At 39.6% G+C, this 15323-nt stretch overlaps 1 protein-coding gene across 1 annotated transcript in view; it reads right to left on the bottom strand.

Annotated features, from left to right (window-relative positions):
• The window catches only part of LOC112104336 (solute carrier organic anion transporter family member 4C1-like), a 109504-nt gene that overhangs the window by 38188 nt on the left and 55993 nt on the right, over positions 1-15323 (bottom strand). The window contains exons 3-6 of the mRNA XM_024196612.2: positions 11858-12052; positions 5973-6069; positions 4589-4710; positions 3210-3325 (exon numbers count right to left, since the gene is read on the bottom strand). Of these exons, the coding sequence (XP_024052380.1) occupies positions 3210-3325; positions 4589-4710; positions 5973-6069; positions 11858-12052 (530 nt within the window). The remainder of the gene's footprint in view (positions 1-3209; positions 3326-4588; positions 4711-5972; positions 6070-11857; positions 12053-15323) is intronic.

Raw genomic sequence — 15323 nt, forward strand, 5'->3', positions numbered from 1 at the left:
CATTCACCCACGAAAGCTTATGCTCCAATACATCTGTTAGTCTTAAAGGTGCCACAGGACTCTCTGTTGCTTTTTACATATCCTTAATTGTATTTGTATGTTGATTCAAAGAGATTTTCATTACAAGTATCCTCACATCTTTTCATGGAGGGAATCTGTCTGGGACCAAAATTGGGGAAACCTTCAGGAAAGATGACTCAGGTTCTGGAGTGATGCTGATGTCTGGTGAAGGCACAAAAGAACCTTTTAGAGCTCAAATTTAATTGTAAAAGTTCCCATCACTGAGGACGCTGTAGCTATCTCTCTCTGCTTTGAAGCTTGTCCTGTGGCTGAAACTCAGTGCAGGCTTTGATAAAAGCCATTGGTGCCAACAAAGGAGTCACTGATGAAGACCATCCTGAGCACTCCAGTACTACTAAATAAGGTAGATGATCTTCTTCCCTAAAGATCTCCTTGCCAAAGACATAGAGAAGGTGTCTGCACTGGCCTTCTGTTACAGTGTGGCACCACTGCCCAGGTCCTCATTTTTCTCTCACACGCTGCAAGGGCTCCTCAGAAGACCACCTCTGTACTCCTGAGTCCTGACCCCAGAGACAGGGCTCAGTACCAGGAAAAGTACAGAGTCAGAGCCACAAGCTTTCAGGTGTCACTCACCAACAGAAGTTGGTTCAATAAAAAGTATTACCTCACCCACCCAGTCTTTCTAATATACTGGGACCAACACAGCTACAACAACTCTGCATAAAGTCAGAGCCACTCAGTCCTCAGGCAGCAAGGATCCCTGACTGCTTTGATGGATTTTTCTGAATTCCTTTTGTCTTCTTAACTGCTCCCGAATCAGATGTCACATCTCTGGTCCTAGGAGAGCTGGAAGGATGAGTTATGAAAAAAGAAGCCTCTGTTATCATGGACCTTTCTATAAGAAAAAGTGTCCGTCCAGGCTGCTTCTCCTTTGGTTTGTGCTTCTTGAAGGACTTGCAAATCGCACACTTAGCAATGATATATTCCTTACCCAGGCAGTAAAGATATTTGTTGTGGCTGTTAGAAGAAAAATCCCCCCAGAGGAGGGACATGGCTTTAAAGCAGAACATATATTTCTGGGTTTCAACTGTGCACTTCTCTCTCTCTATTTTTAATCAACTACCGACAAGCTAAAAGAAACAATAACCAGAACACTTACTCCTATTTATAAAAAAAAAGAATAATCAACAATCAGTTTAATCACTAAGTAACAAAGTTCCTACAGACTAACACTATGTTGTTCCAACTCACTGCCTATGGCAGTTCAAAGGAACTGAATGGTGGTTGGGGTCACTGTGCCCTTTATGACTTCAAATGGGGGAAAGCCGGGGGACCTGCGGCGGAAGCATAAGCATGCGCAATCCCTAGTAGATACTGCTAGAGTCAACATTCCAAACTGCTGTGCTGGGCACAATGGACACAATAAGTGGGATCCACATGTGCAGTAACTCAAAGAACAACTCAAGTTCTTTCACTAAATGAATTTTTTAAATGAACTTTTTAATTGAAATGAAACCCCCTCTAAGGCATACCTTTTTTGTTAAAGAAAACACATCACTAAAGGTAACTAGACAACAGCATTATCTATGGTATTTTTTTAAAAATCCACCATCTTGTCAAATAATGCAATATTGAGAGATGCTCTGTGAAATTGTCTTTAAAAATTCATTTTTGAATTATAGAAGAAAAGGTGCTTAACTAGTTCCATTTCTTATTTAACCTCTTAGAACTCATTAACATGTTTCCCCTCCCAGGCTGCAAGAATGAGATTGTAAAACATAGGTAGTAGTCTCAGGAAGGAGAAATTACATATCTAACGTTGTTGTCTAATCTTCAAAAGAATTACAGATTTGGGATTATGCTTGGCTCAAGGGCAGTGAGAACTCAGATAACATTATTTTTACAAGATGCTTAAATCCCACTCTTACCACACACTGTCCTTGCTCTACTCTATCAGTTCCTATTCTGAGCAAAAGGGGGAAAGCATTAAAAACATTTTAAAGCTGTACCCACACCTCTGCACTGAAAGTGGGTGGGAGAGTGTGGATCCATTACACCTTTCATCCTCAGAGAACAAGTTATTAACAGTTGTCTGTTTCCAAAAAACAGACTAGTTGCAGTCTTCACTCTTGAGGACAAAAGATTCAGGCATGAGTCCCTAATGTGGTCAAGAATTAGCCAAAGGTCAGTTAAATGCAAAGATTCCTCATGATACAGAAGTAACAGAAGTGAACAGTAACAACACTCTTTTGGCAACTCCAACGCATAGTACATCCAAAATACATATGTTGTATTTAGAGAGAGATCCCATAATTTAAGGTATATAGGTTGCTGTACATCTGTAACAGAAAGGTCAAACCTGGATTCATGCCCAGTGTATGATGGAAGAGTAATGCTTTGAAAAAGTATAGTCAGTCTAACCTTAGAAGTCACGTTTTGTTAAAATTAGTCTCCTGAAGTAACCAGAGATATACAGGGATGGTTCATATAAGCCTGACTCCTGACGGAAAAAAAATACGATTCCAGCTCTTTTAACCCACTTTAGATAAAAGAGCCTTTGCACTACAGAGGAGTTTGCTATCTGTATGTGTTGTGAAAGTCTTTGCATGGTTTATCACGAGACATCTGATTCTCCCATGAGAAGGAGGTATGTCATAGTTCATACAAGCTCTGTTGTATCCAACATCTGAAGTTTGATTTTCTTTTAAACTGTTGACTGCCCCTCCTTCCCAAAAAATTCTTTTGACTGGAAGAAAGTTTTCAGGGTGAGGTTTTCTAAACATGACTCAAAGATTACAATCTTGTCCCAGAGTAAACAAGATACTTTGATTACATAGCTCAGTGACAGACTTGGAAGCTCATTCAAGACTCCATGTTTTGAAGGGGTGGAAGTTTCCCGAACACCACTTGACTGTGGTTAAAATTATACTCTATGCTACAAATAGAAGATCACAATGTAACATGTATATGTTTGCCGCTATCCAGTATCTATTCCTACAGTCTTGTCCCAAAACAGTACTGGAATATTTCCCATGCAAGCCTCTGTGTAAAAGGAAGTGAGTTTTCTACATGTTTATGAAGCTGTTAGCTCATTTGTGAGTAGGTCAAAGTATCTCAAAATTATGTAAACTACCGTAATATGCAAAGAACAGCTAAAAATCTTGCATTGACTTTATTGTTTACCTTACCAAAAGAGCCACTGGAAAATCTTTAAAATTTTTCCCAATATTCCTGTCTTCAACAAATGCCTCACTTCCATCATCATGAGTTTCAGAAATTTTTTCAGATTGTACTTTTGCTGTACCTACAGAAAAACAAGTTTATTTTATACAATGAAAATAATGAGTAACGTAGTGCTTGTAACAAATTTATTTTTAATTAAAGTGCAGTATTACAACAAATGCTCCATTTCCCAAAAAAGGAAACATCATGTAGATTTTGCTAGACACTGCAACAATGCAGAATGAAAAGCAGATCTATAATGCATTCCTATGGAAAGTAGAGCTCTGCTGAGAGTATCACAGTAAAAACGTCAACGGCAAGCATGAGAGTTGTTGGTGTTATCAGGCCCATCAAAAGAAATTTCAGACTCATTGAACCCTGTCCTGGCCATTTTACCCCATCCATATCACCTTTCTGCACCCATACTTATAACTCTCCTCTTCCTTCTCTCCTTTTTTCTGTCATTCCCCACACAGACAGAATGTTTTTTAAAAAATATTTTGGGAAGAGCCTGTCCTCTTTGTTATACTAGCTGTACTAACAGAAAAGGCTTTATAAAGCTCCTGAGGTCTATAACCCTGTTCTAGGATACTTGGATCCATGCCGCACTGCTCCACCTATACAGCAAGGCAGGAGGTTGAATCTGAATCAAAGGCTGCAATGCAAGACTAATTGAGTCAGTAGGAGTTGTTGGGTGCTCAGCACTCAAAGTCAGGTCATTTATTTAAACACCTAATATGGACTTGGGAGCCTAATGTGAGACACATTTTCTTTTGAAAACTTTAGCCACCACATCATTGAGCATTGGCCTGCTAAACCCAGGGTTGTGAGTTCAATCCTTGAGGGGACCATTTAACGATCTGGGACAAAAATCTGTCAGGGATGGTATTTGGTCCTGCTGTGAAGGCAGGGGACTGGACTCTATGACCTTTCAAGGTCCCTTCCAGTTCTATGAGATAGGTATATCTCCATATAATTACATCCCCTACTTCCTTTGCCCTCAGCCTATTTCAACTAGACCCTCAATCCTCCCCCAGTCCTATTTCCCATTAAACCTTTCAAAAACCCTCCCACAGTCAATTGTCTTCCTCCGGCCCAACAAGCCTTCTAGGATTTCACTGCTTACCTGTTACACAAGGCTTAATTAATACCCTAACTACAAGGCATTATGCCTGTTTTACAAATGGTACACTGAAAGCACAGAGCAATTAAATTATTTGCTCAACATCACACAGTAAGCCAAGTGAATGGAACAGAACCTCAGAGTGCCCATTCCCAGTCCATTGCTCTAGCCACAAGCCCAATCTCTCTCCTAATAGTTGGTTGATTAATAATTAACATTTACCTGGTAAGTGCTTTGGAAAACACGAAAAAGGTACTATCAAAAGCCATGTTCCAAAACAGCACAAGAGAAATGCTATCCACCAAGCCCCAAGCCACCGGGGGTCATCTGGATCAATCTCTGTGCTAGAAAATATATTAATTTGGAAAATGCAGATTTAATAATGACAAACATCTTACTAGTCACACAGAATATTGCCACAAATTATTATGGCTTTAAAAGCTATGCATTCAGTTTCTCCCATGGCACTAGGAGAAAGCCTCCCAGTACCATGCTTTTTCCTCATTGTTTTTGGGACTACTAAATTCTATTGTTTTATTTTTTGTATAATAAAGCACTCAGCACATTATAAATATAATCAAGTCAAAATGGAGACTCTTGAACCAGAATGTACTGGACTGACTAATAAGGGAGCAATGAAAAAACAGGTCTTGGTAAGGTGCAATGTCACCACCACATCACTGATCACTAAATATACGTTTAATACTATTCAAAACAATTCTGAATATCTTTACCATCAGTGAATTTTTACACAGGGCAAATGTGAATTAGATACTAGTCCCATCATGTTGAAGTTGCATAACTTAAGTCACAAAAGTCAGGAAAATGCAAAAGCAAACAGTAACGATAACTCAGCCAAATCAGGATTGTAAGAATTGCTATATTGGATCAGTCCAATGATCATCTACTCCTGTATCCTACTGCATTTCAGTAATAGATTCTTCAAAGAAATCCCCCTGTAATGGAAAATTATGCAATTACATGCCCATGGGAGAGGTTTCTTCCTAATCCCAAGAAGTTAGTGGTTTATGTCCTAAATCATTGAGGAATGATACCCCATACAGATTTTTTTTTAATCTAATGTTACTGTGGAAATCCTGCAACATAACCCCTGAAATGAAAGAAGTGAGATCCCACTCCTCATATCACCACTAAAGGAAGTCTCTGGACAGAAAATGTTCATGTGCTGAGAATGCAGGTTTGGGATTATTTTAAGGTTGATAAACAAAAGAAGTAGTAATCACCATCTCCAAAAGCTGGAACTAAACTCATGCTCCTAATTATCAAGGAGTAACTTTTCTCTATAGAAAAGGTTAGAGTTTAGGTCTCTTTTCTTGGAAGTCATTAGGGAAGACTAGATTGTTGCCTAACAGGTCAGAGGGTTTTTCAAAAAAGTCCACAAGAACAACAATCTTATGTTCTCTGAAGGAAAGAGCTATTATATGGAGCGGAGCTCAGCTATTTCCCCTCTCATGGCAAAATCCATAATCCTCAATGAAGCCATAGGAAGTACCCAAATATTTTAGTAGATTACCATTAGGAACAAGGGATCAATAAAAATAGCACTCTGTTGGCTGAACAGAAGAAAACTAGAACACTGCCTTGCCTTGTTTGAAGAGGGACATCAATATAGATATTAAGCATCTGCCCTCCCAATACATAGCCAAGGGCAGGACCCAGCAATGACATGGCATAGCCAATTCCTAAAGGGAAAGGAAAAGAAGAAATGTTTTCCATTTCATGTCTCAGCAGGACATACAGTTCTAAAATGTAAGGTTAAAGAAAAAAATTAAGCCTGTAGATAACAGTAAAAATTCATAGACACACAATAAAATACAAAATATAAATTCCATGGCATTTTCAGGGGAGGGAACAATCACAGTTACGCTTTCAGTGTAATGATTTATAGAAATCAAAGATTTGTAGAAATCAAAATATACACTTGTCAATTATATTATTAATATCTTTAACATGATCTTTTACAACTATTATTTATGAGACAAGGTGGGTGAAGTAATAGCTTTTATTGGATCAACTTCTGGGTATTTGGGTGGCCCATTCCATGATGCAATCTACTTCTCTGGTGGAGTGTCCTTGTTTGGTGAAGGCGGTTTTAAGTGTGTTAAGGTGAGTATCCCAGACTTTCTCCTCAGAGCATATTCTGTGCTTTGTTGTAGATAACAGATATTTTTCTGTGTTTGGGATGGTTATTGGATCGATGAAGGTAGGTGTGGTGACCTGTGGGATTATTGTATATGATAGTCAGTAGGTTCCACTGTTGAAACTGATTGTGGTGTCCAGGAAGTTGATGCTAGTGTGGGAGTGTTCTAGAGAAAGTTTGATGAATGGATGGTGGTAGTTGAAGTTGTGGTGGGAATCTATGGGGGATTTTAAACCGCCTGTCCAGAGGATAAAAATATCATTGATATCTCTCAGATAGATCACTGGTTTCATGGTGCATTTATCCAGAAATTCTTCATGAAGGTGGTCCATGAAGAGGTTGGTATATTTGGGAGCCATCCTGTACCCAAGGCTATTCCCATGGTTTGGGTAAAGTATTTGTTAGTGAATGTAAAATGGTTAGGAGTGAGGATGAAATGGATGAGTTTGGTGATGTGTTTGGGGTGATATCTGAGGGTTGTCCATTATCTTGTAAATATTTGAGCCAAACAGCTATGACATGATTGTGAAACGTGTTGGTATAAAGGGAAGTGGCATCCATGCTGGCAAGGATGGTGTTCTGAGGGAGGCTGTTAATATTGCAGTTTGTGGAGGAAGACAGTTGTGTCCTGGAGGAAACTGGCCCTTGTGTGATGAGTAGTTTGAGAATGGTTTCTAGGAGTTGCAATATTCCTTCAGTAAGAGTGCCACGGCCAGATATGATGGGTCTGCCTGGGTTCTCTTGTTTGTGTATGCTGGGAAGCATGTAGAAGGTCCCTGGGGTGGGTCATGGGAGATGAGTTTGTATAGTTTCTCTTGGAGTTGGTTGGGGAAAAAGTTGATGATATCCTTAAGTTCCTGGGTAAATTGTGGTGTGGGAGTCATCTTTGGAGTTCTTTAGAGTAGGTAGTATCGAAGAGTAGTCTTTTGACCTCACTAATGTAGTCATCACTGTTGAGGACTACAATGAGGCCCCCATTGTAACTTACTAACTTTCTCTTTTTGTTCTATGACTGCAGAGATGTTAATGGGCCATTCTCCTTGAATTGTCCCTTACAATATGTGACAGCTATTTATGCTAAACAATCTGTTCCACCTTGCCTTTTTGCTGTGATGTTCAGGGTACCTTTCCCAGACCTGAAGAAGAGCTCTGTGTGGCTCGAAAGCTTGTCTCCCTCACCAACAGAAGTTGATCCAGTAAAAGATATTTCCTCATCCACCTTGTCTCTCTAAAATCCTGGGACTGATACAGCTACAACTACACTACACTGCACACACCTATTATTTAAGGTTTTCTTCTTCCTCAAAATAGTTTCAAATCTGTAAAAGTAGTTTTGCCTTTACACAATGCCAGATTTATATTACTGCATGCATTTTGCCTGCAAAGAGATTTGTGTTATATGGAATAGAAAGCTTGCATCCCTACTGTGTGAAAGGATTGCAGAGCAAATAGCTAAGTGCTTGAATTATATGGCTACTTCTCTCTATGTGTTTCAAAGCACTTGAACCTTGCCATGTTAGGTAGCATGTCTACTATTTTTAGCCTTAAACGTAAATGTTTTAAAGTAAAAAATACCAGTCTGTTTGAGTGCTTAAATTATTAAGAGAACATACATGTAGCCTGGAAATTCTAAATAAAAGCATAATAGAAGTAAAATGAAAATGTACTTTATTTTTTTAAATCTACCATGACCAGAAGTCAGGTGTCTGCGTTAGCAGCTCTGGCAACAGTAATATCCCTAACACTTGAAGCACAGTAAAGACTACAGCTCCCTGTTTCCTTTAGGTCTGATTGATTCATGAGCAATGGCACTGTATGCTTTCAACACATCTTGCTAAGTCATTGGAGGGGGAGGAGGCAGAGGCAGGGGTAGCTAGTCTCACTGAAGAGAGCTCTTTTGTCCACCCAGAGAAGCAACACAGACAGTTCTCTTTCCCTGCAGAGCTAGAGAGGAGAAGAACAAGCAGCATGCTTTCTTGATTTTGCCTTAGGGCAGGTCTACACTGTAAAGAGATGCTTTCTTAACTCAGGTTAGCTAACCCATATTAGTCAACTTGATTAAAATAGTAGTGAAGACACGACAACTCTTCTTTTAACTTGTATCAGCAGCTCGAGTTCATCCCTATATACTTTAACTTGAGCTGTTATGATGTCTCCAAGTTACCATGTCTTCACTGATATTTTAACCCAAGTTAGCTAACCTGAGTTAACACACTTTTTCCTCTACTCAGTATAAGCATACCCTTAGTCTTTTTAGGCCTAATAGCCACAATATCAGAGTATCATAGGCACAGGTGAGTACAGAGACACACATTAACTTTCAACCAAATATTCATGGCTGATTACATAGAAAGGATTTTTGCTAAAATTCTGTATAATTTTTTCAATTTTGCTGCATCAGTGAGCTGGCCCAGCTGTGCAACTTCCTTGTAGACTGAAATTTCTGGACTGAATTTGTTAGGGTTAGGACTGGGTTTCTTAGCTATTCAACACTATCTGAGTATCCCCTTAGATAACAAGGGTGAAATATTGGCCCTACTGAAGTCAGCTGCAAAACTTCCATTGACTTCAGTTGGGCCAGGATTTCTCCCCAAGTTGGTAGGACCCTTAGATCCAGGAGACTTAGGATAAGATTTTAAGGACCTATGATCATGAATGGGAACTCACTCTAAACTCTGAGCATGTGGAGGGGGGAGTTTTACCTGCCTAATAACTGCTGGACTACATCCTAAAATATCAGCAGAAATCCAGTTACTTTCCTTTTCATACCAGATAGAACTTTGGTTTTGCTGTTTTGGAATGCACTTAAATGTGCAAATGAAAAAGAAAGAATGTAACTTAACTCTTAAAATAAATTTGGTAAATACCTAAAAAATCATGCTTGAGTGCCTTTTTGTGCCTAACAAAGGTTTAACTAAAAACAGGTGCCTTAATTCAAAAACAAACACAATACATAATAAAACATACACTAAATCTGTCAGGAAAAGCAAAAATATCCTGTAGGCATCCTGTAATAAATTAATGCATCCCTGTGTACAGTAATAAATTATCAGCTCAAACATGGAAGGATTAACCTAGTTACTTAGCCATTTGTTATATTTCCCTTCTAGTTTTGTTGTGTTAGTAAAATAGGCTGCTTTTTAAGATGACACTACTTTTTTCTTCTACAAATTCACATGTTAATCTGAAGTCTAGACACATGTCACCAACTCTTCACACACACTGTTGGCACTTTAGATTTGGTTTTAAAGCCAGCGATGAGATTTAACGAGCAGGTACGTTTTGTTTTGATTTCAAAATAAACTACTCTGGAATATTTTTGCAACACTTTCCTGCCCTACAGAGACTTGTTAAATATTCTAGTGTGGGTCACATTTCCCCCCCTTAATCACATGAGCAGCCCAATAGACTTTAACAGGTCTGACAAAAAATAAAGAGACAGGATTAGAATACTCAGAACCACTCTTTAGAATAATTACGTAATCAAACAATTTTGAACAACTTTCACTTTAAAGTTCAAGGTACAGTACAAGTTTAATTGACTGACTGATTAGTTTTGAGAAAATCAAGTACTTTGCAAAGACTTGCCTAGAGCCAGTGGAATAAGGGTTATAGATTTAAGTATTCTGGATGGAAGTTTGGAGACAGAACTGAAACCTTAATTATATCTAACTATAGCGTTAGTTACATGAACTGTCCTGTAGCAGATTATTAATAGAACCTTGGGCAATTTTTCAACACAATTAATGTACTCCTTTTTTAACCTGAGGAAAGAAGTGACTGCTGAATGCACAAGTAAAATATGATGAATGAAGAAATTCTTTGGGCAAGTGTGGAGGAAGGCTTGAGCCAGTGTGAAGTAGAGAGGGGAAAATATGTGAGTTGCCTTGTCATAGAGTACAGTCTGGAGCAGAGGTAGTCTCTTGATTCAAAGGGTGCATTACACTAAGCTGCTGAGGAGGCACCAACCACCCACCGAAGCACTCCTCATCCTGGCACCACAACCCTAATCCCATCATGATGAAGAGGAAAAATGAGGGGCCTGGAGGTGAGCCTACCATGCATTCACCCTGCAGCAGCAGCTCCTGTTCCACAGGGCTGGTCCCAGCTCCCTGCTCTGGGCATTGCAACCCTGCATATGGAGTCATAGCACCACTCAGGTTTGCTCCAACCGCCCCTCCAGCATGATGGAATTGTGGCTGGGCCAAATTTGAGCAAGTGGTATTACGGCCTTGTGTACAGGTCATAGCACCACTCAGGTTTGTCCTGGCCATTCTTCAATCATAACGGGGGGAAGTCAGGCTAATCCTGAATGGTGCTACAACTCAGTGCACCAAGTCGCAGAACCCAGAGCAGGGAGCTGGGCCCAGCCCCATGGAACAGGAGCCACTGCAGGGTGAATGCAGGGCAGTCTCGCTCTCCAGTCTCCTTCCTTATCCTGGGCTTCACCTCCACACTGGGCTGGGAAAAATGTATGTTTGCTCCCTTGGTTTCATGATTTCTGTGGGTGCAGCTGAAACCACGAACCCATGCTAATGCTGCCGTTGATCTGGAGAAAGACTAAAAACAGTAAAACCAGTAGCTGCATAAGAAATGCTATACAGAACACTAGACATGAGATTGTTTATGCACACTTTCAGTATTCACCATCCTCCCTTGAAACTATCTCTTTGTTCTATGCCTGAAGTAAAGGCCTGCTCTGCCATAATCCCCATATAGAACCTTCACCTGAATACACAATTGTAGAATGTGTTATGTTCATGTGAAGCACTCCTTCCCACACTGACCAAATACTCACAAGGGAACATGATACAGCCATTAAACGATACAGTAGGATGGGGCTGCTGAATTGACAGTTTTAGCTCCCGACTCTTTTATTTGAGAGCAGATGCCAACTTTAGCTACAGATAGTTTAAACTTAAGCAGTTTAATACAATGTTAAAACCTTAGTTTCTCATCTCAAGTTGGTTACATATGAAAATAAGAGGCTGGGTGAAGTGTTCAAGATACTGTGGGGTTCATCCTGACCCACCCTATTAAACAAATAAAATAGCCAGTCAGCAAATTTCCAACCTGCTGAGACAATAAGCATAGCCTTGTCTGTTTCCAAAACATCTACATGCCAACCATTACAGCAACCACTGCAGAAACAATTTCTATATAAAAAAGTTGTCAGCAAGCAAATCTGTTACTTCAACTCCTTAATGAGAAGTGTTGTGTTTACAACATTTATGATCACTTTCTACTAGCAGATTTTTTTAATTACAATATTTATAAAGTGTTCATTCAGCAATCATTTGCTACCAATTTAAATTTTAAAACAATATTACCTATGTAGAGAGAAGATCTGTGTTTTGGGACACTATCATCAATGAAGGCTGTGCCCAAAGTGTACAGGGGAGTTCCTCCGACTCCCAGTAGCAGCTGTGCCAGGATGAAGACATAGAGGTAGTTGGAGAGTGAAGACTCTTTGCTGGTATTGCACGTGAAGTTAGCATTGCTAGTTCCTGATATTTGACAGGTATCTAAAAAACACATTTATAGAGACATTAATAAAGTACAGTTGACTGATTCATCATATAGTTTGTGCTTATAAAGGTAAGGAAGCACCATGTACATAATGCATTCTGTAGTTAATAGCACAGGATTGCTCGACTCCTAGTCTTCTAATCCCAGCTCTCTTACAGATTTCCTGTGAGACATCAGACATGTCACTGAGCATCTCTGTGCCACAATATTCCCATATGAAAAATGAGGCTATTTCTCTACCAGACATGGGAGAGTGGGAAAATTGCTCATAAAAAATGAGTGGCTTTTTAATTTTTGATTGCCCAAATACCCTGAATTAAAACTCTTGTTTAGAGGATGAGTTCTGTATGCAACAAGATATCAGACAGAATTCTCTGATCCCATTGTAACCTACAGTGCTCCAAGTTAAAGAACAAAATATAGAGAAATGTATAGTTTAAAACAGAGATTATTGTTTATTAATCAGTGCTCCAGCTGATATGGAGCAATACTGATAGGTACTAAGACACCCTCTAGCCCTCCACTGCTTAACTAAAAGTCTGAGGGTAGGGGATAGAAGAAAAATCTGTTTTAAAAGATTCAACCACCCACTCTTCCTCCCCTGAATAGGGGGGGGAAAAAGAATTAGGTTTGTAAGAAAGTGTTCCTATTTAATAGGTTACGCCCTAGCAATCTCCCCATGACAACAAATGTCATTGATTTAACTCCTAGAATTAGGAAACTACATTACTGGGATTTCTCTTACACACGCACACAGGGCAGAAGGAGGAATTGTGTTAATGCACAACTTTTTTCAGGTACCTAAAAGTTAGTTATATGTAATAGTTAGCTTTTCCTTGCTTAAATGCATTCTCTCCCCTTTTCCTTCCCTCTGGAGTATTACTGCTTTTCCACAGACATCGAACAGCCTTAATCTTATTTGACAGAATAGAACAAAAATATGTGCAGCATTCTTTGCAAATGTCTGTATATACACATGTGCAATCCTGAAGAGGAAAAATCCCACTCATTTGACAGAATGGCTGTACTGAGTAATTCTCAGCTATTGTAAAAAATGTTTTAGAACACTTACAGTAAAGAGAAAGTGATATAAGTAGGTTATGTTTATCCACAGAATACAGAACAAACATTCAGAATCATCCCTCCAGAAGCATGACTAAATACCAATTTCTACAGTGGGGTTTTATGAATTAAGCCCAAGGGTACTTTTTGACCCTACCAGTGCTAGCAAAGGAGCAATGTAGCTGGCACAGTATTTCTCTAACAAGCAAGCCATACATTCAGCATCAGAAGAGAATAGAATTTATCTAGTGATCATTCAGATCCTAACATGAATTCTTGAAGAGTTAGGCAGAAAAAGCTACTACAATGAAGTCTGTCATGCTTTCCGTTACAAACTCCTTTCTTCAAAAAAGAGTTTAAGATGCCATATAAATTCACTTTAGATTGAAACTTCATACACTAGTCTGGTCAATGAGCAGTATTTTCCTACTAAATTTTCCATTAAGTCAGGTGAAGCAATTTTTCAGTTTTTAAAGAATTTGTTACTAAAAAAACCTACACAGACTTTGTGCCCAATGCTCTTTTCAATTTACACTGTAGGAGAGGGGCAGGAGCTCTTGGGGCATGGCAGGTTTCTGAGCAGAAACCCATGCAGAAGTTAACATTAATAAAAATGGCATGGGTATTACCATCCCTGTCTCCTTAGAATAGAAGTAGGGTAGCTGCAGAGGCATGGCGGAAGGATGTAGAGTACTCAATGGCAGTAAGGCTCTTAAGGAAGCTGCCATAGGGGGACGGTCCCTCAAAGCATGCTGTAGAAAGGAAGGCAACCTCAGGGGCAGCTGGGAATAACTGGCTCTTCCCTCTTTGAAGTGGCAAATCCTTGCGCTTGGAGGCAATAATTCAGCACCAATTCCTCTAAAGGCTTGTCTACACAACCAGGAGATCGATGCATGGCAATCAATGCATCGGCAGTCAATTTAGCGGGTCTAGTAAAGACCCGCTAAATCGACTGCAGATTGCTCTCCCATTGATTCCTGTGCTCCACCTGAATGGGGAGTCGACAGGATAGTATCTCCCGTCGACGTAGCATAGTGTGGACCCCGCGGTAAATAGATCTAAGTACGTTGACTTCAGCTACATTATTCACAAAGCTGAAGTTGCATAACTTAGATTGATCTCCCCCCGTAGTGTAGACCAGGCCTCAGTGAGCATCCATATTTTAGCAAAAAGAACAGGAGTACTTGTGGCACCTTAGAGACTAACAAATGTATTTGAGCATAAGCTTTTGTGGGCTAAAACCCACTTCATCGGATGCATGCTCAGTGGTTTGAGCATTGACCTGCTAAACCCAGGGTTGTGAGTTCAGTCCTTGAGGGGGCCATTTAGGGATCTGGGGCAAAAATCTGTCTGGGGATTGGTCCTGCTTTGAGCAGGCAGTTGGATTAGATGACCTCCTGAGGTCCCTTCCAACCCTGATATTCTATGATTCTATGAAAATACAGTAGGAAGATATATATATACACACACACACAGAGAACATGAAACAATGGGTGTTACCATACACACTATAATGAGAGTGATGTGTCAAGGTGAGCTATTACCAGCAGGAGAGAAAAAAAAACTTTTTGTAGTGGTAATCAAAATGGCACATTTCCAGTAGTTGACAAGAAGGTGTGAGGAGCAGTAGGGGGGAAAAATAAACACGGAGAAATAGTTTTACTTTGTGTAATGAACCATCCCTTCCCGGTCTTTATTCAAGCCTAATTTAATGGTGTCCAGTTTGCAAATTAATTCCAATTCATCAGTCTCTTGTTGGAGTCTGTTTTTGAAGTTTTTTTGTTGTAATATTGTGACTTTTAGGTCTGTAATCGAGTGACCAGGGAGATTGAAGTGTTCTCCAACTGGTTTTTGAATGTTATAATTCTTGACATCTGATTTGTGTCCATTTATTCTTTCACGTAGAGACGGTTTGGCCAAAAACATACTCCAATGAGAGACTGATGAATTGGAATTAATTTGCAAACTGGACACCATTAAATTAGGCTTGAATAAAGACTGGAAGTGGATGGGTCATTACACAAAGTAAAACTATTTCCCCATGTTTATTTCCCCCCCTACTGCTCCTCACACCTTCTTGTCAACTGCTGGAAATGGGCCATTTTGATTGCCACTACAATTTTTTTTTCCCCTCTCCTGCTGATAATAGCTCACCTTAACACATCACTCTTGTTATAGTGTGTATGGTAACACCCATTGTTTCAT

The sequence above is a fragment of the Terrapene carolina genome, unplaced genomic scaffold, assembly GCF_002925995.2.
Source record: "Terrapene carolina triunguis isolate 2854851 unplaced genomic scaffold, T_m_triunguis-2.0 Scaffold69, whole genome shotgun sequence".
NCBI lineage: Eukaryota > Metazoa > Chordata > Testudines > Emydidae > Terrapene > Terrapene triunguis.